This window comes from Nothobranchius furzeri, chromosome 18 (assembly GCF_043380555.1).
Source record: "Nothobranchius furzeri strain GRZ-AD chromosome 18, NfurGRZ-RIMD1, whole genome shotgun sequence".
NCBI classification, from domain to species: Eukaryota; Metazoa; Chordata; class Actinopteri; order Cyprinodontiformes; family Nothobranchiidae; genus Nothobranchius; species Nothobranchius furzeri.
Window position 1 is genome coordinate 42,756,476 of NC_091758.1, and position 24,299 is coordinate 42,780,774.

The 24,299-nt window shown below is 42.6% G+C and overlaps 1 protein-coding gene across 3 annotated transcripts in view; it reads left to right on the plus strand.

The window, feature by feature from the left end:
* babam2 (BRISC and BRCA1 A complex member 2) overlaps window positions 1-24,299 on the plus strand; it is a 130,409-nt gene that overhangs the window by 86,420 nt on the left and 19,690 nt on the right. For all 3 annotated transcript variants that reach the window (XM_015975428.3, XM_015975427.3, XM_054730202.2), the window contains exon 7: window positions 3,587-3,696. In XM_015975428.3, the coding sequence (XP_015830914.3) occupies window positions 3,587-3,696 (110 nt within the window). The remainder of the gene's footprint in view (window positions 1-3,586; window positions 3,697-24,299) is intronic.

A 24,299-nucleotide genomic window follows, 5' to 3' on the forward strand; every position in this document is an offset into this window, starting at 1 on the left:
ATCACTACTGAAGAGGGGAACGGGACATGACAGCTACAAACTGGAGCAAAACAATCTTCTCCCAAAGCCCACTGCCCACCCCGGCCCCGCGTTTCCCCGCCTGTTCCAATCTGTCCCGTGTCGTCAGCGGGAGAAGCCGCCAGCGCTGCTCGGAGGCAGAGAGCAGTTCTTGTTTACTGATGCACGCTACGCTGATGTGGGCTGATTTTATCAGGCAACACTTTTGAAGGCCATCTTCCTCTGCCTTTTTTTCTTCTGTCTTTAGCTGCTAATGTATCTGCTGTGACAGGGCAGACTGCAGAGCTTCTCATCTCTGGGTGGATTACAATAAAAATACTCCACTAATTTAAAAAAATCATGTTTTTGTTCTCACTTTTTCCCTGATAGATGGAACAATTGTACTGATTATTTTCTGTCTGATTAATTCATTAATTTAAAAAATCATCAAATGAGCCGCTGAAGGATTACTTCCACTCTACTTAGGAGGAAATGTTCTCTCAATAAACTAATTTTTCTCTTGCTACGGCTGATTTTTCCTTCAGCTGTGGCTACTTTAGATTCGTAATCAGCAGACCAAAGCGTGTTTAGTTAATAGCGTGATGACATTAGGGATGCTTTGCACCAAACTGGTTGCAGTCTGCCTCTGTCCATCATGTGTGGTGGTTCGAGTTCCTCTCACCGCAGAGGGCAGCGATTATAACAAATGGCTGAGTTCAAACCATCTGTAAGACATTTGATTAACGCCACAGAGCCCCTGATGGCGGAGGGAGTTCGCAGTGGAATTGCACTAATGGGAAGTAGCCATGCTCCAGGAAAAACTTCACAGAAAGAGAAATTAGAACCTCAGAGAGACAGATGAGCTTTGCAGCAAGCAGCTCCGGGTGGCCTCCGCATCCATCTCACACATGATTTGATTGGTGCTCCCAGTCATCGGCTCAGACTCATCATGCAGCCGTTGAAGCTAATGTTGCATGAAACAGAACAGATGTTTTTTTCTGGTGTCCTTTCTGCTCATTTTCATTTCTGGATCTCGTTCACTGTCTTTGGATTGAACACCTCCTAAATGTCTCTGAAGCAGAGACCTGTAAAGGTTTAGTTTGTGGATGTCAGCTGCAGCAGCATCAAATCCTCCTCCATCTGGATGCCATGTGGTCAGATGAACAATAATAATTCACATCAGATTAAGACACAACTGCTGTAGTTTTGCCCCTAAACGGTGAAGGAAATGTATGTAACGTGATGAAGGAGCTATTCCTCCAAGGTTATTTAACCTCTCTCCACAGATGCCTCTGACACAGTACTAGGCTGCATGAGACAGCCTCAAGGTCATGCATTCGCTTCTAAACTGTTTACTTTCCAGCAAGAGAAGAATGAAGATAAAGGACTCTTTTAATAAATCAAAGAACTCTATTTTTAATAAAGCTAATCAAACCAAAGTGTTAGTCAATAATTTAATGTTGACCGATCTGTGAAATAACAGTTATGATTAATATGCTTTAATAAGTAAATTACTTTAATATAGTTTAGTTTAGTTTATTTCAAACAAAGAAAATATACATTTTTTTTTAAATACCACAAACAGAAAAAAATACATATCATCATCCCTTCTTCTCTGTTTGAAAAGGAGTAGGCTGAAGTGGGAACTTATATGTCCCTACCCCTTTATACAAGTAAGTTTTACTTGTTTACTAAATCTAACACAAAACCTACATTAAAACAAACAAAATGGTACAAGTCACCAAAAAAAAAAAACCACCAAACCATATGGAAAAAAAAACAAAAAATACAAAAAAAACATCTTTTTACAATTGATACAATTTACTTTTCCGTAGAATAAAGGACACCCACATAAATTATCGATTTTCCACTATATACTTGTTCAGAATATGTTTTTATAATTCATTTTAAACACATTTATATTTGTACTTACTTTGATTTCTTCTTCTAAATTGTTCCATAATTTAACCCCTATCATTGCGATACACATCTGTTTTAATGTTGTTCTAAACTTATGGATCTTTAAGTTTAGTGTCCCTCTCAGGTTTTATCCTCCTTCTCTCTCTGTGAACAGTTTCTGTATTTTATCAGGCATTAATTTATTTCTTACTTTATACATTATTTGTGCTGTTTTGTATTTAATCAAGTCCTGGAACTTCATTGTCCGCGTTTTAATAAAAAGTTCATTTGTGTGATCCAGATATCCTGCATTTGTTATTAATCTGATAGCCCTTTTCTGCTTCACTAGACATGCTGACTACACATAATGTAAACGCATGACGCATCGCTGTTACTGATCCAATCAGAACCTTCCTTTCTGAAGCGTGGCATTGTCTCTGTGGCGTTTATAAATCTGCCAACTTTGATTCGACCAGAAATCAAAACATCCAGATTAATAAAACCAGTTCCAACGCCATCTTAGTTCAGTTCTCAAGATCTCACTGGAGTTCACCGCACGCTAAGCGAAGTATCGGACCGACCATCTGGACTTCCTTTTTAAGCTGAGAACCACCAAGCTGGATAAAATCTGTTGCATTTTACCAACCAAGCAACGGTTCCTTTCAGAATAAAAGCTGAACTCACTGACCCAAGTGGGTGCATCTGACGCTGTCAACCACCTGTCGCTTTTTACCTGGAGACAATCCAAAGACTAGTTTGTCGTACCGCTGACGCCGTTTCATCGGCTCCTGTACCGAAAGGGGGGTCCGAGGACCTGGCGATCTGGATCTGTAAGGAGGTCTCATTTCAAGGGTATGTGTGGAGCGACAAATATGGCGTCTCATGTGTTTATGACACTCCGATCAAACTCTGATCATAGCTAGAAGCAAAACATCACAACATCATTCAGACCTGCTTCTCCGGACACGAGAGTTCTGATAATAACATCACACACACACACACACACCATTCATCTCACGCCTCATTACACCAGATCCATTCATCATTAGAGTAGAGGTAGTCTTGTTTAAAACTGTTTAGAAATAAATCATCTTAAACATTTTAAAGGTCTCTCTCTTCTCTTGTCTCTCAGTTAATACAAAGCGTTACATAATCCCTGCAATAAAAAGTTCCAATCTTCTGGTTAAATAACTCAACGGTCCGTAAGATTGATTTCATATCCCTGCCTGAAAGATGAGCAATGATTTGGGTCACGTCTGTGTGACTCTTGAGTTGTCATGCATTAGTTTTAGAGGTGGTATGTTAGGAGGATGGATGGACAGCTGAGAGATTGAAATGCTTCCCGGGTGGAAAAGACTTCCCAACGAGCTGCATTTTTGCACAGAAAATGACGATATTTGACCTCGTGAAGCGGTTGAATGAAAAAAAGAAACAAAAATTTGTTGAAGACAGAAAAATGTTCATAAAATGTTTCTTCTCTTTCTTTCTTTTAGCAGTAAATGAGTCAAGTGAGATGCTAAACACCCAAATATTTGCCTAAAAGCACATTGTCCCTTCATTTCATGGTTTGGAAACATTTATAATCAGTAACCCTAAATGTCCAAGACAACTTTTGTTTGTAATCAGGGTTGTATTTATTTGTGGTTTAAGCTTACAAAAGTGTTTACCAACCTGTCTTTGTCTGTGTAAGGACACGGCGTTGGATCCAGGAGAAGATGTAGCTCTTCTCTCTGTGAGCTTTGAGGATGCTGAAGCTACCCAGGTGTTTCCTAAGCTGTACCTCTCTCCCAGCATTGAGCAGTAAGTACAGTCTCTCTAATCCCACGTATCGGTTTACTTTGTTGTGTAGTCTGAAAGCCTTCCTTAGTGGACGTCGTAGTTTAGAACTGTTGTATCAGATTAATACAGTTTCCTACAGAAATGGACTATCCTAACTGAGATGGGCACCAGAAATATGTTTTTACTGTTTTATCAACGGATAAAAACATTAACGGACACATCGACATCTGAATAAAACCAGTTTCTCACACGGCTGCAACCGTTGGTGTCAAACTGAAACATGGATGTCTGCAGACATCTGGGGTGTTAACTCTGTGTGTGTTTGTGTGTGCTGGTGTGGAATAGCTAATGTTATATTCAGTATAAGAGTGTGTTTGTGCTGCAGCAGTGCAGTGTGCACATCTTTCATGCTTGATTTTTGCTGTCCTTGTGTGCATTTGTCAGTTTTCATGCAAGTGTGTCTGCATTTGTTTGAATGCATGCATGCATGAAGGAAGGCTTTTCCTTTTCATATTTTTATTCCAAATAACCGACACGCCTGCTTCCGCGTGTTTATATGCATGCACCAGCATTTGAATTGGCTTTGCTCTCCACACAAGGTCTTTGTAGAAGTGGATGTGTTTGTGTGTTTGGCCGAGAGAGCCAGGTATGGGCTCACTCTGACCTCGGGGCCTCACGGTCTGAGCTTTCGTGCTCGGAATAATCTAGAGCTGATGTTTATTTACAAGCATACGCCCCGTCGCACCAGGTTAAGAGACCGCCTCCGCCACAACCACCACCACCACTCGTTCTTCCCCTTTCTCCACCTCATTTTATTTCACTCTCGATTTTATCTTCCTGTCTGAACATGGTGTATTTCTCTGTCTTCCATGTAGCTCTGTAGATCCTCTTGCTTTTGCTTGTTTTATTTATACTTACCATTTTCAAACTCACACTTTCACATCTTCTTTGCCTGTATTGCTCACAATTCCTGCATTGTCGTTAGTATTTATTGAGGTTTTGGAGAAACTTTATGTGGCAAGGGTGGAGAAACGAGGGCCCGGGCGGGATTCGTTCCCCAGACTCCCGGGTGAGAGTCATACGCGCTAACCAGTCAGCCAAAGGGACATCCCCTTGGCCAAGTAGCCAGGGCGCATGATCAATCAGGACACTGTGACAGGACGCTCACACCGCCACATTTACATTTTCTGCAGCATTTTTACTCAATAAAAGACAAAAATCTATGCATCTGAATTTATACTGAGCATAACTGCTAAATTCTAGGACGAGGAAAGTCAAATCAGGGGAATAAAAGGCTGAAGAAGTGAGATTTAGTTGGAAAAGAAGCAAGGGACCCTTCTTTCAGAAAGAAATCTGAACAAACCACAAAATCTCTTGAGCGATGGGTCAGTTTCCTCTTTTGGAGCTTCTGGGTAGTTTTACAGGATCCTCACTGTAGGCCTGTGTCTCCGTTTTACCAGGCCAGCTGGTCAGGACCACTTTCCAGGCCACTTCAAATCGCCGTTTGTAAACTCCCAAAGCCAAAAAATGTGGCAGAAATCTCTGCACATTGCTGTCATTTACACTGTTATGTGGTCTCCTACAGAAACAGAGTTTCTTCTGGTCATTGGACGGCATTTTTTACATTACACAGCTGTTCTCTTCCTGCATCTCCTGTCTGGGATTTGAAAGAATGAAACATCTTTAAATGTTTTAATGTGGCTGGGGTCGCTTCTTGGTGCTGATCAGTGATGTCCCTCACTGCTGAAACGGTCGTGATATGCTGACGTCTTAGCAAGTCCTGTAAGGACCGATTTTACATCGAGACGCGTCGGCTGAGAGGACATAGCCAGCGTATTTTCCCCCTCCCAGGAAATTTGTCGTCTGGCAGAAATGCGAGAGGAGTCAGATGAGGTGGCTCGGGCATCTGGTACGGATGCCTCCTGGATGCCTCCCTGGTGAGGTTTTCCAGGCACGTCCAACCAGGAGAAGACCCAGGGGAAGACCCAGAACACGCTGGAGGGACTGTGTTTCCCGGCTGGCCAGGGAATGCCTTGGGATTTCCCCGCAGAAGCTGGCCCAAGCGGCTTACAGGACTTTCTGTGTATTGGTTGTCTGTTGTCTATTTGTTGTGTACTGTTTAGGGATGCAACGATGACACTTTTTTCCAAAGCGATACGATCCGATACTTGGATCTGAGTATTCACCGATACCGATTACCGATACCGATGCTTCTACCACACACAAAAAATGCAATGATTTGGAATACAGATTTTATTTTCTTCTCAGCTTTCAACAGGACAAGACTGTGAGGTGGGTAAAAAGTAAAATATATGAATAGAAATCATCACAAAACTAAAATATTAGGTGAACAGAAATGACAAGTTACAGCAAAGCCATTTTCAAGCAACTGCACTGGTATTGGTTCCTGGTATCGGTTAACTTTTACCGATACCAGTATCGGTATCGGTGCATTCCTAGTACTGTTGTCCTTCCATTCCACCCTGTCCCTGTTTGGGTTGGACGTCTCTCTTCTCCCTGCCTGTCCACTCTGGTACGTAAGCGAACTTGGTCTAACATGCCATAAACGGCTATATCCCACATCCCTCTCGGTGTAGAGTAAAACTGTTCCAGTGTATCAACCATTCCGTCCGCTTCAACTACCAGGTCAGGACAGCTGAGCTTCGGACCGAACGTGGGCCACGCACCAGAGCAGTGGTCTCAAAAGCAAACCTACAACAGACTAGTATGAAATGAAAGTAGCAAAGTAAAAATTACAGTTTTGCATTTATCATTTTCATTTTCTTTATGCATAAAGAGATTTTTGTACTCAGTGCCGTCTCTATCATTACTGCAGTCTCCTTCGAGCAGCTGTCGCCATTCTAACCCACTAATTTCCTTCCCGCAGCTACGCTCTTTTCCTCGACGCATAGATTTTTCACGCCGTGTTATTGGACACGTCACTCTCTGTTCGCCAGTTGCAGATCCATTCATTTGTCCCACGGTTCATGTTACTGTTTCTCGCCCTTTTTAAAACACGAATCTATGTGTCAAAACAAGAAAATACAGAACCAAGGCTGAAAACATTCATAAAGCAGAGCCATGAGGAAATAACCCAGACCTTTTTTCCCCATGCAGCAGCTAATTACTCCACCAAAAAGGTCACCTACCTACGAACTGTCCTTTATAATCCTCATTTATTTTATGCCATGCACATGTAAGATTAAATTGAATGCATGATCTGGATGACAATAAATGCTATCTTTTGTCATTGCACAGCTTTCAGTGATATACATCCTGTTGTGTTAAGCAACGTTTCTTTCCTGTGGTTCATTTTTAAAGCAAAGTGCTGTTTTCATGAATGTTTCTGCAAAAAAAAAAAAGCACTTGTTTGAAGAGACGTCCATCAAGAGCTGTGCTGAGGTGTTGAGATTACACTTCAGGGTCTGGATATGTGCATTAATTGTATATGTTTCAGTGTGGCCTCACCGCTCCTGCAGACCAGACTGACGCCGTTTCCGTGGTGTTAGAGGCTCTTCTCCTGCGAGCACCATGAAGAGAACAGACAGATAGAAGCTGAAGGAGGCAGAAAGTGGGGAGCTGCGAGGGGAGGATGCTGGCAGAGCGGCGGGGGGTTAGATAAAGGAGGAGAGGAAACAAACCCTCTCAGAAACATGACAAAACGCTGAGGCTTAAGAGTGCCTCAATGAGCCAAGCTCTCATTTACAAGCCCTCTTCTCCTGCTTAATGCTGCCTCTTTGTCTTGTGATATTTGCACATATGCATATCAAGGCCATCCATGAATGCGCTCTGCTCCGTGTTTTTGTGCACCTTTCTTGTCAGCATGTGTGGGAGTGTGTTAATTCATGACCCAGGGCAAAAATGCAAGTCTTTGTCATTGTTTGAAGACAACAGATTGCATGTTTAGTGGGTTTTGCCATTAGTGCTGCATTTCGGGTGTTTCTTTATTTAGCACACAGATTCTTGTGTTTATGCAGATGTGTAACCCTGTTAGCTTCCCTCCGTGTCCTTGCTGACCCTTGTTAGTCTTTGCTCTCGTGTAGCTGCCCATTATCTCTGCGTCGGCTCCACTGAAGAGGAAACCTTGTTTGTTGTAAGGCGTCTGCACGTGTCTGTGTTTTTCTTGCGAAGCGTTTGAGCGAAAGTCGAGAGGCTCTGCATCACAAATGTTCACAGAGTCTCATGAAGCCAAGAAGGGAAATAAATCACATCCAAACAGATTTAGAAAAATGTTTAAAGCAATCCTTGTTTTTATGTAGAAAGTGAGATTCACCGGCTGTCTCAGCTTCAGCGTCAAAACATTTAAAGCTGCTTTGTTGCGTTGCTAGTTCAGCTCCCTGATCATTTTCAGAACAGATGTTTACGATTTTGTTTAGAGATGCACGGTAAGAAAATGTGTGCCGATAGATCGTAGTTTTACTTATCTGGTACCAATATTGATGCCACTATATCATCTGAAATATAAATTATCAACCCTAAACTCAAATGATAGAAAGGAGCTTGTGGTTTTTTTTTTTTTTGTTTGGCGTCGTTTTTTTTTTTTTTTTTTTTTTTAACCTGCAGGCGTGTCTTTGTTTACCCGTAGCTTCTTAAAGCCCCGGTGTGTGATATTTTTACCAGTTTACTATAAATCCTGTGTTTCCACTTCACAAACGTGTCCTTTTTCACTAATATTTTTCACCAGCATCAATTCTAAATATTCCTCTCAACTTGAAATTATACATTTTATATACATAAACTGTGGTCGACGCTCCATGGTCATCCACCATCTTAAAATACAGTAGCTGTTTAGGGACATACGAGCTCCACGTTACCGTTCGGACTATGACTGTAACCTGAAAGAACCAGCAGAGGGCAGCAGTGCGCCCTGGAAGCATGGAGTCTGCTAATTCAACTAAGAAATAGAAAAGAATAGCTACACCGTTAGTTTGAATAAAAAACAATTAAATCAAAAGACACATAAAACTTGTCAGTTTGTCATCATGTCCGACACGTGGAAGCTGCTTATGTTCAGATCCCCGCCCGCTATTAGCTGGACGCCAGCCTCCGATTAGTGTCTCTGACTCCCAAACTCACCTCAAGTTGTTCATCCATCTTTTCCTGATACCAGAACTCCCGACCCGGTCCCAACCTGTCCGTTCCAAAGTCCTTCTACTCAAGTCACCTCTCTTCCCGCAGCCTGCCGTCTCGCCCAGCATGCTCCAGGGTTAGCCGGTGGCTAAAACAGCGTTGTTTACTTCATCTCCACAACACTCTACTAATGGCGATGTAGTTCTCCTTGCGTTACTGAGACGCTCCGTCTCAGAGGGCTTCTTGAACATTACCTTTAGACTTGGGTCTCCTTTTGCTGGTGATCCGTGGGAGTTTACACACAGCGTCTCCCCAGCTCTAGCCGTGGCTAACTAGTAGCTCATGACGCCCATCTCCACCACGCCAGCCGTCAGCCACGATTAGCTGGTGGATGACTCAGCATTGTTTACTTGATCTCCAGCGTGTCCCCGGCTCACCAACACTCCTGAACCACCCGTGGTTAACGAGCAGCCAGTGATTGCTCCATATCCATATAAGCTGGTAGCAGCAGCCAGTTTGTCTATATCGAGGCACCATGAGCCGCGTGAAACGGATGTTGAGGGAAATGATGTTCCCCTGAAATATTCTGTTTCCCTTAGGCAGTCAAAAGCAAATACTTCCACATTCACAGAACTTAATGTCCGCTATGAGGACTAAACTAGCCCAAATAAAAGATGTTAAACTGAGAGATTACATCCTTTTACATAACTGTCAAAAATGATTAATAAGCTTGCTGCTAAAGAGTGAACAATAATGTTTTTACTTATCTTTTTTATTGTTTTTAGGAGGAAATACAGATAAAAAATCACAAGCATAACATTATTACATTACATTACATCATTTTCCCGTAAAAGTTGATCACAGATGTTGTAAAAATAGCCAGAAGGGTGATCTCCCGACACGGGGGGACAGAATATTTCAGGGGAACACAATTTCTCACAACACCTGACCTCCCGGCTGACGTCACCCCTCCTCCGTGTGTGAATGGTGACCGCTTTAACAGAACTAGCTTGCTTCCTTCAGAACTGGTAGGTTGATGAAACGGTCATAATTATAAATGCTTTTTTAAAGAGGTCGAGTAGCTTGTTTTAAGCTTTGTGTGGGTTAGGCTACACGGGTTGGAAACCGATTAGACAGTCAAACTCATGAGTGAGCCACCGTAGCTGCAATCCTTTCTCTGAACTGCATGGTGCTAAAGAGTCACATTTTTTCATCAAGATCATGGATTTCACACACGGGGTCTTTAAGTTGGGCATTTCTTGACAACCTTTAATGGTCTAAACCACTCATTTGACTTAGTATTTTTTTCATATATTTTTTAGAAATAGTAATTCCACTAGGCTCAAACAAAGTCACCTGAACTTTAGAAGAAGAAGAAAATATCATTTCTATAGCGCCTCTCAAGATAAAAATCCCGAGGCGCTTCACAAAAGCAAAAAATGTAAAAATATCAAAAAGCATTTAGAAAATGTTTAAAATTTATTTAAAATGAGCAAAAAGAGACAATTGTGATTAAAAAAATGTTAAGAAAGAGAGAGAGTGAACAGGACAGAGGGAAACCAGTGGATCCTGAGGAAGGTGGAACAGGTGGGGAGAGCAGAATAAAGAGAGAGAGGTGAAGAAGGTCATACAAAAGCCAGCTTGAACAAGTGAGTCTTCAGCTGCTTTTTAAAGGAGACCACTGAGTCCACTGATCTCAGGCTCAGGGGGAGAGAGCTCCAGAGTCTGGGGGCCACAGCAGCAAATGATCTGTCACCTTTGACCTTTAGCCTGGTGCTGCACAACCAGTAGGCTTTGATCACTGGACCTCAGGGACCTGCTGGGGGTGTAGGGACTAAGAAGATCACCAATGTAAGATGGTGCTTGTCCACGTAAGGCCTTATAGACCAGAACCAGGATCTTGAAATGAACCCTGAAGTTGACTGGCAGCCAGTGAAGCTGGAGGAGAAGCGGGGTGATGTGGGTGTGTTTGGAGGACTTGGTCAGAAGCCGAGCACAGGCGTTCTGAACCACCTGTAGACGGTTCAGGGAGGTTCTGCTCAGACACGTGAAAAGAGAGTTACAGTAGTCTAAGCGTGAGGAGATGAAGGTGTGGAGAACTGTCTCAAGTTCAGAGCGGGACAGAATGGGACTCAGCTTAGCAACGTTCCTGAGATGGAAGAAGGAAGAGCCAACAAGAGAACTGACATGAGAATCCAGGGTGAGAGCTGGGTCAAAGGTCACGCCAAGATTCCTGACAGGTTTGGTGTGAGAAGCAAGCTGAGCAAGAGAGTCTCTGACTTTGGGAACCAGCTTGTCTGGGGCACAGATGAGGATCTCAGTCTTATCTTCATTCAGCTGAAGAAAGCTCCCACCATCCAGGTTCTGATAGAGTCTAAGCAGGTGTGTAACAGCTGCAGCTTAGACATCTCATGGGGCTTAAAGGAGATGTACAGTTGGATGTCATCTGCATAAAGATGGTAGGAGATTCCTTTGAAGGAGCTCAGGATGTGCTGAAGAGGAAGCAGATAGAGGAGGAAGAGCAGAGGCCCCAGCACAGAACCTTGTGGGACACCATGGGTAAGAGAGGTGGTGGAGGACCTAAACTTGGAGACGGTCACAGAAAAGGAGCACTCAGAGAGATGAGAGGAGAACCACTCCAGAGCAGATCCTCATAGGCCTACTCACTTTATTACTTTGACTTTTAGAGACATTTTGCTTTTCGTTTGGAGAGCTTTCTCATTTCAGAGAGAAAAGCGCAAACTGAGCATTATTTTAGAACACACTACAGTTTAAACGTGTGGATGATCGAAAAACTTTCTTTAATGATTATTTCTGATTCTAACGGGTCACTCTGAGCGTTTCATGTAGGCTGAACATGAAAATAGTCTCCTACACCTATGTCCTGCATTAGCTTTTGATAGAAAACAGACGGCGAAACTCTAGGATTATAAAATCCTGAGAGATCTACGTCACACTGTCACCTAACATTCATGGACTCACCCATCTGGACTCACGACGGGGAACGCTGTTGTTGGTTTAGCATCCAGGAAACAGCAGAGAACGTCTGGGTTAGTAGAAGCTAACTGTTAGCATTAGCAACTCCACCACACAGCAGAACTCCTCCAGGCATGTGTTATTTGTGGAAATAAAACATGAACGTCAGTAGTAAAGTCGTGTTGCCGTTAGCCAATCGGAGGAGAGAGGATCAGGAAATAAGAGCCCATAACCAGCTGTCTGAAGCTCCGCTGTGATGTGGCTTACTTCAGTTCCTGGAACTGGTGCGCCAGTTTAATGTTTCCCCCACAAGAACGACTTACAAGGCATTCATTCCTACTAGAAACCACTGCAAATGTATTGATTAGTGTTCGTCTCCTTCAGCATCTCTGCACGTTTCTGTTAGGCTTAAGCTGCTTGACTACTGAAGCTGCTTGAATAAGAAGCAACGACGTCATAAACCACCTTGAAATCTTTGCTTATTTAGGCTCTTATACCTTTTGTTCTGTCTGTAATATCAAACAAACACATGAGCAGTGATAGAAATTTTTAAAATCTGATTAAAAAACAGTCAACTTTAAAAAACAAATAGAACACCAAGAGAAACCAGTAAAACTTTAAGCATTGGATTAAAACCTGTAAATTTAGCATTAATCCTGATTGTAATGGACTTTGTGCTTTCTTGTCTGTGAAAGTTGTAAATAAAATACTTGCTTGCTCCCAAATATCACGATCTTATAATATTTATAAATTGTTGTACTTATTTGATTTCTAGTAATTCTGCAACAAAGGCTTCTCTTCCTGTGTTTCTATCCGCTACGAAGCTGTGAAATACCAATCCTTATTAGCTCTGACAGCAGTTAAAATAAATCAGAAGATTTCTCTCAGTGAATTTGATTTGCATACTGCTGAAACTAAGCCGATAAGGCAGAAAACAGACAGCAACGTTGGCTTTGATAACATTAATTCAGCATTACACGCTGCTGGACTTTCCAGGAATCCCTCATTTTACCAGACAGCATGGAAAAGCTGGAATCCAGCACTATTAATGAAAATGTTGGCCACGAGTGTCTTACGTCCTGATGCAGGCCATCCCTGCTCTGGTTTTGGATTCGTTGACGGAAGATGTTATATCAGCCTTTTTTTTTATTCACAGGTGTTTTGCTCTCTGTGTCCCCGTCTTTACATCAGTGCCAGCTCGTCCTTTGCTTTCACCTCCCACTGTGGAATAAATCCATACTTCAGACGCACGCTGGCTGCGGGTTTCATGTTGAGCGATGGACTTACCTTTACTTCACTTTTAGATGATCTGAAAACAACCTGATTCTGTTTGTGGACATTTGCAAACATCTCATCGGATGTTTTTGGGCCGTTGCTTTTCAAGGTGAACAAATCAGTCACAAGTTTGTAAAACTCCGTTGTGATGATTTCTAAAAATCAGATTAATTTAATTATCGTCTATTGCAAAGAAGAAATTAAAAAATTCATTCCCGTTTGGCCGTGGATGGCAGACAAAAGGACGCCCGCCTCCGCGAGAATTTTAATTGCTCCGTGCTTTCTGTCCATCACTTTTCAGGCTTTTAACTCCTGTCCCCTTGATCGTTTGTCTCTACACCCCCGTCCTCACCCTCCTGGTTTTCACATGTGCACCGCTCGTCTCTTCTCCCTCCGTCTTTCTCTGCTCATCCTTCACTTCCTCTCCTCTGCTGATCCCTCTGGCTGATCCTCAAAGGGAAACTCAGAAAGTGAGTGGGACTTAAAAGAGAGGAAAGCGTTGCGCTCTCACCGGCAAGGTCGTCCCTCGCTCGACTGAAAAGCAGCAAAAAAATAAATAAAAAAAACCTTCAATTTCTCTTCCATCCACCTCTCTGCGTTCTCTCCTCCATCACTCCTGAGCTGTTTGATATCTCACTTTTGCCGTCTTTCAGCAGGAGCTTGGATCTAAGAGCTCTGAACCAGACTCGTAAGCCCTCTGAGCCACTGTTATACCTCTAACTCCATTCCCTCTTCGCGTTTTTCCTGCTTTTCTCTCTCCGTCTTCAAACAGATCATCACTCTAATGTTTTCAGCCCTTCAGAGCGACGAGGAGGGAAAAAAACATGTTGAAAAACCCCAACAGACACCTACGTTTTTACCGATAATGTGGTGTGTGTGTGGACTTTCACCGGCTCGTCTCTCTGATGGGACTTTTTTTGCTGCCTTTCCTGTAGAGTTTATTGATTTTGAGAAATAAAAAGCTCCTGTTCTGTCATTACGTGAGACGTCTGTAGGTTTACAGATGCACCTGCTTAAGATTCAGTGTTCATTTGTTATATAAGGCTTTACGAGACGCCTGGAAGAAAATGTACTGTGAAAGCGATGGTGGTGTTCTCTCCCAACTCGTTTAAAGTAGCTGTTAAATTGATGTAGATGTTTAGAGAGCATAAAAAATGCGAGCTTTGAAGGCGTCTTCATGCTGAATTTGTGGTCGAGCCAAATCAGGTCTTTAATAAGTTGTGTTGGAGTGGAGGTCATGGTTTCATTGGGTCTAAAAATACGGGATTTGTGTCTCCCAGTGGGACAGAGAAGTAATAAGAAAGGGCAGATCGGCCGGGAAGATCAGGGTCAAGTGGGAATGTGTTGGCTTTATGCAAATAAAACACTTGAGCAGCTTTGGAGGATTTCTGAAGAATCACATCAAACACCAGTCCTGGTGGAGGTTTTTAAAGAGACATTATGGAAGTCTGACAGCCAAAACATGTATAGAAATAATAAATGTCTTCTTCATACATTCTCCTGCAATGCCCTGGTCCTGTAGAATGAGCCCTGGCATTTTTACTGTGATTGCCTGTTTTTCTGAAAAATCACAGAAAAAGAGAGATGCTCGGGTCGAGCAGGCTGCTTCATGCACGTTCACGCTCAGGCATCGCCTGTAGCATTTGCTATCCGTAGCTTTAGCAGCAGAGAGAGAGGCAGTGCCACTTTGTCGCTGTTCCTAACGCCTAGTGACAAAGCTAGCTACATTTCTGAGGACCCTTAGCTACTTTCTGTAGAACTTTCTTCTAGATATTTCCTGCTAATTAGCAACAAAATAGCCATTTTAGCTCCGAACCGTTCTTTGGTTTGACGTTGTTTCAGCTGTCATCAACGATATAAATGTTACAGATACAAAGGACGTCACTGGCGCTTTAGCTCACCTGGTAAGATGTCTGACTCCCATGCAGATGTCCTGGGTTTGATTCTGGATGTGAACATAGTTTATTCAGAGTTTCTTTTTTACATTAATGGTATATTTTTTTACAGTAAGATGCCCAAATTTTTTATTTGAGACTCGCCGAACGGCATTGAATTCACAGATAAAAAAGATGTGGGTTCAACTTTCATTTTGGAACAATTTTTCAAGCAAGGGAAGGGAATGATCTGAGCATGCAGGAGGACTGACCCATCATAAACCTTTGTCGGCTGTGCTGAAGAGAAAGGTACAGAACCACATTATTTAATTAATCAGTTGCGTGTTCTCCTGTCCTCTGTCCTCCGGGCCACACACACACACACACTTACACACAAGGGACTGTCTCAGCTGTTATTTTCGTTAAGGAGTGTGCACGTACAGCATGCGCGCCTCGTGCACGAGCCTACTATTGAAGCTGCCCTTACGCTTTTGGCCTGAGGGGGCGATCGCGAGCATAAAAATTCAAAACTCCGTAAAGTCCCTTTAAACACCAGCACAACATCAGATAGGAAATCGTTCTTCCAGAGAAAATGAAGATCATCGAGTCTTTTTGTTGGCTTGAGGCAAACAGTTTAATTTGATTTCCAGTAAAATATCAGAGCTGTTTCTCGGGCTTTGTTGGACCGGGTTGATCATGTTGTTATTTTGTGGTTCTGTCTGCATCTGGTTTGGGTTTTTTTTCTGGCAAACAAAAGGTTCTTTCAACTCTTCACTCTCACCAACTTCCTGTTTCTCCTGCAAAAGGTCTTTAAATGTTAAATCTTCACTTTTTGGAAAAAGACCCAATAAAGTAAAATCACATCAAATTTTATCTGTGAATCACAACAATAAAAGCTATAAAATCATAATACGATAACATGAATCACTGTCTAAAAGCCAAGTCATAAAAGTTGGTTTTTAAATGAGATTTAAAAACAGGCAAAGAGGATGCCAGCCTAACTGTAATGGGTAATGAGTGCCATGGGGGCAGCATGGACAAACGCACGTTCACCTCGTGATTTGTAGGACATCCGGGGAGTGCAAAGCAGTAGACGGTCAGCTGACCTCAACATACGAGTAGGTACATAGGGAGTCAGCAGGTCGGACAGGTAAGGAGGAGCCAGGTCGTGTAGGGCTGTAAAAAATAACATCAATATCTTAAAACGCACACGAAATGTGAAACTAAAGCCAAACTAAAGAGGTTAGTTCTGAGCCTCTTGTTAAAGCATCAACTGTCTGAGGTTCTCTGACGGGCTGTTTGACAGACGAGAGCCGGAATGGTGGCACGAGGTTTCTCCGTAAGTTTTGGTGCTAACATTTAGAATAACTACAACGACGGTACCGGAGGACCTCGGTGTCATCAAGGACTCATAATTTAAAATCAGATCAGATAAATAAGATGACCAAGACTGTTGAGATATTTAAAAACTACTAAAAGGACCTCAACCCTCCCACTGTCCTAATGGGTGTGACCCCGCGAGGAAAGCTGACCAATGAGCAGGGTTGATGGTTTATCCCTTGAGGTCCACGTGGCAGGGGTGAGGTGGTGCTCACTCCTCACCCCTGCCACATGGACCCAAGGGATAAACCATCAATCCTGCTCATTGGTCAGCTTTCCTCGCGGGGTCACACCCAATAGGACAGTGGGAGGGTTAAACGCACGGATTGCCAATGCAACGATTACTGGTTTATCCCCAGAACTAGAATTCAAACTGAAAACAAACTCAAACTCTTGTTCTAAGACCCTTTTGCATGTTTTATTTGAAGGCTGTTGGCCTTTTCTGTCTTCTTGAAGATTGATGGTTTCACCAGATCTCGACGCTGCGTCTAACCGGTCTGCAATTGTTGGTGGAAAGTTTGTTTGCAAGAGAGTCTAAGGAGCTTTGAAAGAAAAGTGTCTGGACTTCTTTGAGTACTCAAAGAAGTCCAGACACTTTTCTTTCAAAGCTCCTTAGACTACAATGACCTGGATGACTGAGAACCTTCACAGACCTGTTTGCAAGAGAGTTTCCTAAACATCTTTAAACTTTAGCGAAGGTTTTCAGTTTCCTCACGCTTTTGTGTTTGAATTTTGTGAGACGATTTGAGAGAAACTGGAAACCAACATGAAAATCAAACGAGGGTGATTTATAAAGTGAGACGGCAAAAGACTTTGTGGTTGGAAAGGTTGCACAATTGTCTCGATGTGTTTGCAATTAAGTCACGAACTCCATAGGAGCTGGTGGTGTTGAAGGTAACGTTGAAGGCGTCGAACACATTGATTCAGCGTGATTCCAAGTGAAGTCGCTCGTTTTTAACCCTTTTTGTGTCACAGCCTTGTGACTGAGTGCATCAGGGTCATTTACAACACAATGTGTGGCCCTCAAACCGCTGCTACGCCTTTCTGCAGACATGAGTAAACTGTTTTAAAAATACTCAACATCAGTCAAGCTTTGTTTACAAAATGCTCTTGAAAAGCAAAAAAACAACACGATTTCCTTTCATTCTCTGCCTAAAACTTAGTAAACACAAATAAAACAAACCTCCATTCTGAAAATAGCTCAGCAGCAACTTCTGATTGTTAAAGTTGTTAGACTGTTTAGGTCTCTTGATAATTGTTCAGAAATATACAAATTCGATAAAGTTATCTGCAGTTGCATCACTACGGTATTTTGGTGCTGCTCTTGTGTTTTTGTTCAAACGTTAGAAGGAACAGTTGGTCTGCAACCAAATGAAAATATTTATGAATCCAGAACAAGAGAGAGACACTTTTCCAGTGCGCTGAACGCCTGCTGGCTTTGCGTTCTGTTAAGAGCGCGCGTGGTCGGACAGTCAGAAGTGAGCAGCCACCAGGTTTGTGCTGAAAGGGAATGTCCCCTCTAGCTGCTGCCTGCAGCCGTAAAAGTGCTCATTAGCACGGCTCATTGAGGCTGTACCTGCAGTAATGAAAGATTAAAGCACGTAATGAGTTTGTGTCGCCGCAGCTCCCGTCAAACGGTTTATTTTGGCTTCTGGAGTCGTCATCGGGAGACGCTCATCTGCAAAGACTTTTGATTTCCCCGCTCATTTTGAGCCTCCTTCTCTGAGCATTTTGCATCCAGACTTTTTGTTGTTGTTGTTTTTTTTTTTTGTTTATTTCCACTCTCGCCTCTCGTTTACCTGATTTCAGTGTGCCCATGAGACGAGTTGGATACATCTCTCCTGCCTCCAGAAAACCTGCTGCATTGCATAAAAGAATCGAGTGGGCACCGTCTCTGCCCCCAAACCAGATTTAGGAGCCCAGAAAAATCATCACAGAGAGACAGTTTTAGGCTGCAGTGCACTAATGTTTGTGTATCTGCATTTGCCTGTAGGTGCCTGAGTGTGTGTGCACGCATGTGTGTGCGTGAGTGTGTGTGTGCGCGCACACAGGCTTTCCTGCCTGCTGACGTGTGAGTGTGTGTATGTGCATGTGACTGTGTGGGTGTACACTTGTATGTGTGTCACTTCTCCGGGGTCTGTAGCGGTGTTTTATGGCCTTTCAAATTCTCTGCATTTCAATCAGATTTTTTTCAAGGTTTTGTGAACATCTTGTCACAGTCAGAAATTCTCAGTCTGATAAAATGAATCCACCGCTAACTTGGAGAAGCAGACTCGACAGTGGAAGGCGTCGCCGCTGCCTCTTCCTCCTTCCTGTCTCCTTGAAGACTCCTGCTTTAAATGTTTCTCTGTACATCTGTCTGAAGGGAGTTTGGTGATGCTGCTTTGTTTTTGAAAGCAGACTTTCCTCAACATGCAAGCTGAAAAATGAAGAAAATCACAGTGATAGATGCTGAATTTATTGTTTTGGCACCTTGGAAGGAAGGAAAGTATTCACTCAGAGAGGATGTGTTTGGAAAGATTTTATAAAAGCCTGGGAAAGGTGCCGGCTTAGATGTGTCATTAGAATATTGTACCATACACACACCCGGAGCCTGGACTAGTGGTTGCACAATCACCATTTTGTGATCATAATTTTGTAAATATGGATAAAACAAAAAGAAGAAAATATGTAAACAGGTCAGATAAGCATCATAAATGTTTTAATAGACATCTTTATTAAGTTGTTTTACTATTAGGGTTATTTTTATTGGCAGAATGTCCAGGAAATAGACCAAATTTAAAGCTACTCTTATTGCTCCGATCATTTCCGACATCTAAAAGCTTTGTTAGTGCTGATATTTCATTAAATAAAATAAAAATATACAATAAATGTTTACTCTTACATTTACATTTTACTGGCAGATGAAAGCATGTAATGATGATCCCTTATAGGGCCAACGTCTATATTTAGACACTTCCACTCGCATCATAAATGATGTCGTTGTGTTTTTTCACAGACTCTTAGAATAATGAACTTTCACCCAACCAATCATCAGAGATCAAGCTAGTCAGTGTGTGCCATGGCGCCATTCCACCAATCAGCATGGAGCTATGACGCGCCAAATGTTGGCGTGTCTGCAGAACCAGAAAACTGCTCGGTCTCAGGCTCAGGCCCGTCAGATCTCTAATGGGCCATTCCCATCTGACCTGGGTCGGCCCGGGCCGGATAGCCCCAGTAGGCCCCAGCCTGGCCCGGTTGATTCCACACATCCTTGTCTTAAGCCCATGTGGGCTGATTCTACCCACCAATCAGAGGCTTGCTCTAATGGAAGGTGTGAATTTGCTGTCAGCAGTGGGTGTGTTGGCCCTGGTCGGCCTGAAGCAGACCCCCTCGAGAAGAGGGCTGAGAATGAGCCTTGGTTGGCCCGGGAAAATACCAGGCCACCCAGATATGTAAACAACCTACGCTACCCGGCCCAGGCCGACCCGGTACAGATGGGAATGGCCCAAAAAACTAACTAGGTTTACTCTCAAGTCACACGGTTGACTAGTTGTGCCAGACAAGGATAGATATGTTGTAAATGTTACATTACAGCTCAGAAGGAGGATGACGTTTTGAGCTGGACCTTCCATGGAGGCATTTTTTTTTATTCTCAGTTTTTATCTAAATGCATTTATTTAGTTTTAAATACAGATTTTAGCTATCTACTAAAATCTAACTTTTCAGCTCAATTTTTAGTCTCGGGTTTTGTAGAAAATAATAATCAATTCATAATTAATTAGGGTTGCACAATACTAGGAAAACCTGCGATATTCGATGATGATGATTAATATTGCGATGACGATATTTCTTACGATAAATAAAAACTTAACTCAGGAACAAAATTAATCAAAAACAAAGAAATAAAAAAATTATAAAAATGAGAAAAGGGAAAAATGAAATGGACAAGAAAAGGCAATCAGTGGCTCCCGGGAAAAGCAGAATCAGCAAAAAGAGCAGACCAAAGCTAACTCAGGTGTATGCTAACCATCAAAATGAAGTGCCGCCCCCCTCGGGGGCGGGCATCTGACCTATGAGAACCCACCCAATTGGCCAAATGGGTGAAGAGTTCTATTTGGTTAGTTAAAAAACATAATGCTTTCATTTGATTGACAGAATGCATTATGTGTAGCAAACATTTGAGCTGAACATCCAATGCGATATTTATCTGTGCTTTGCGATATGCATATTGTGTATGCTGATATTGCGATAACGATATATTTACGATATATTGTGCAGCCCTATAATTAATAATAATAATGCATTGAACTTATATAGCGCTTTTCTAGACACCCAAAGATGCTTAATTAATTAATAATTTAGATTTCAGAATAAGGGCAGAATGTGTTAAACCATTTTATTGGATTTATCTTCTTAACCCTCTGGAGGCAGGCGTTGCGGGTTTGCAACGTTAAAACCTACCTAGCTGGTTCCTCCACATACGTATTTCACGAGCGTTTTTAACTCAGAAGTACCCCTGAAGGACTTAGTTGTTTGTCCTTTTATCAAAACTCATTTTGAGCCTGAGAGGGTTAAAGTTCGTAATCACCAGGCAGCTCAACACTTTTCTTCTCTCTGCATCCCAAAAGAAAGCGGACCACTCATGTTGTAAAAACACAAAATATAAGGAAAGGGAATTTTCTGAAGAACTAAAAATATACTTGAGAGAATAACAGTTGTGCCTGAAGCTTTAGTTAATCTGATTTTATCCTGATGTCTGCTGCGTGGAGGGTTTGAGTTATTTCAGCGCTGATGGAGGAGAGGTCACTTCGTTCCGTTGCCAAAGGCCAAAGGTGTCGTGCCTTGTCCAGTCTCAGAGGAACCACAAGATGTTTGTTAGTTTGTCCCCAACCGTCTACAAGCGCAGTCTGCCGCCTTCCAGGCTTTAAAAATGATGAAGGCAATCAAAATGGAAATGTTGCTCCTTTGAAGCTGCATTTGAATCCCCAAACAGTTCTTGGTCTCATCTTTCCCTTCGATAATGAATCACAGCTGCCCGCTGCTTTCCAGCTCCTGCCCCGCTGCTACACACACCCCTCCTTTTCTTTCGGTTACACACAGAAACACACAAATGGCGCCTCGTCACCATTCACCTGAGTCACAGAGGATAATCTCTCCGTTTGATGATGTCACGGGCATCCCTGTCACTGTACGGCATGAGAGCCTGCATGTTTACATGTACACAGTCTACTGTAAATATGTCATGCAGTAGGTTGGATCGCTCTGAGGGTTCGAGTTAAGCAGCATGCCTGCATGATGACTCCAGTGTGTGTGGGTAGTGTTGAGAGTGGAGTCACCAGTGGAGACAGAAGCAGGGACTCTTCAGGGTGCCACTCGGAGAGTAAAACACCATTATGTCTCGGTTCTGAGTCCACCCACAGGAGGCTTCGTTTCAAGCACTTAGGAAGCGTCTGAGAACACTCGTTATTAAAGCATTCAGGGCATTTTCAGGAGCAGGTTCTGTATTCCACATCCTGTTTTGCAGAATCGAAGATAGTTTGTAGTTATTGTAAAATATCCTAAAACTGTGTCTTTATCTTATCACACATATGTCAGACTCAAGGCCCGCGGGCCAGATGCGGCCCGCGGAGCATTGTTATGTGGCCCGTGAGATAAATATCAAAAATATATTAAAACTGGCCCGCTGGCCGATTTTACCGCAAAGACTTCAACTCCCATGATGCTTTGCGGCGTCAGCGCGGAGCCGACGCGCCCCCTCCTTTGTGTTTTTTCCAGCGTCTGCTGCCGGTGTTCTGGGAATTTCTCCTACCCCGTAAACCGCCCTACCCGTTGTTACTGAGCATGTGTGCGCATGCGCACAACACAAAAGGGGAATGCTACTCCGCTGTCATATTTGCAGGAAAATAGATAAGTAGTAAGTATTAGTACTTTTTTTCTTTGGTTAGGGTTAGGGTGAGGGTTAGGGTTTGTGTCATGTAAAACACTGTAAAATTATCCTACGGGTAGGACATTTTGCCAAAGTAGGACGTTTTCTCAGAACACCGGTGTCTGCAGCTCCGCTGTCTCGGACAAACTACACTCCTCTCACTCAGCACCGAGTTCACTCAGCGATTTTCTGACGTTGAAGCCCAGAAACGGAGATTTTAACCGCTCAGTAATGTGTTCACGACTGAAAGAGAAAGTTTTCCAACTAACGTCCAGACAGAGCTGATATAACTCCAGCGAGCAGCGACACGCTCAAACCAGCACGACTCTGTGGTCGTGTTTCGTCCCCGACACACAACAACGCGGTCAAGCTTATCAGACATGTTCATCAGCACAAACCTATGTGAGCACCTGTTGTCATCTAATGTTGTCATTATTATGATGAAGATGAACAAAACAACAGGAGTCTCCTCCTCAGCTCAGATCAACCCCATGATGCAGGTATCTGGCTGGAACAGGTGAGCATCACAGTAAACCAGTGGAGCAAACTGAGCTTTCAATATGTTGGTTTTATGCTCTTTTTCTGCTCCAAAACATGAAAGTTAACAGGTGAGATGTTGCATTTTCATTTAAGATAAAATGATATTTTTATTTTGTTGTTGGCACGTGAGAAAAGATTTAACCTACAGTAAACAGGAAGTGGAAAGGCTGCAGATAGATGAATAGAATAGAAAATCCCTTTATTGTTCCTCAGTGGGGAAAGCTAGACGTCACAGCAGCGATGACACGTATTACAGGAGAAAAAAGGAGAATAAAAAATAAGAAAAATGAATAAACAAGAAAACATAAATCCTGAATAGATTTTAAAAATACTGAATATACCACAAGTAATGAATACCACTGATGCCTTTTATTTAAAACTGACTTGCTCGTGTGTGATTTGGTTATTCCACATTCAGTGTTAATGCAGAAATATGTTTGTTTCCAAATTTAAAGGTTCAAAATTGCATACATGTTGATAAAGAAAATGTGCAAATTTGCCGTCACTTTTTCAAAAAGTATTAAGTTTGGCCCTCGACTCCGTCCCAGAGTTTCATTTCAGCCCAGTGTGAGTTTGAGTTTGACACCCCTGTCTTATCAGAACATGATCAGACACAGTTGATCTCAGCCCCGTGGTTTAGCAGAAATATTGTCTCACAGCGCTGCTTCAGTTGCAAACATCCATTTCTGCACTGGTCCCGTCACAGCCAGGCTCCGGTCCGGGCTTTGACCAAACCTTTGCAAGATGTGTTTGAAATTATGTTCCTGTTGGTCCAGGCTTTGCCTGCCAGACTCCTGGCCTCACATTTGACTAGGTAAGCATGATAATAGAAAAAACTTCACATTGCAATCTTTTTCTAATCCTGCAATATTTATTGCAATGTTAAAAAATGGAGGAATTTTCTACAGAGAACTTGAAAAGAACTTTAAATTATGTTTTACTCTTCCCATCCTGTTGACAGTGAACCCTTTGGCGTTTTACATTCTGCCAGGTCCAATCAGCGTTCTTTTGCATTGTGATAAATCATAACTGCAGAAACAGTAAACACTCAGACATGCAAAGTAATGCAACTTGCCATTCAAAGCCTCGTATCATTAACAGAATAGAACCGTCTTAAACAAAACTGTCCTTTTAAAAGTCTTATGTCCATGAACCAGCATAATGTACCACTAAAAGCCTTTAAAGTTTCCTCCAGATGCATCTCTTTCTTACGAAGCTTTCATCATAACCTCCATTAGCGTCCTCGTGTTCAGGCTTTGACCGCACCAACCTGATGTGTAAGCTTTTGATCGGTGTCTGCTCCAGTCGTTGGAGGGTTACCCTTTTACTTTAACTACTGGCCAATAAGTGCCACAGTCACATTTCCTCAGACCAATTACGACGCAGTATATTGTTGATAGATCCATCAAATAGTCACTGATTAAGAATTATTGTGATTGGTGGAACAATGCGCGTCAGGAACCCGCAACATTAGCTGAGAAAAGTTGACTTAATTCACCTCTGACATCGGGACCTGCAACACACACACACACACAAACACACACACACACACACACACACACACACACACACACACACACACACACACACACACACGCATT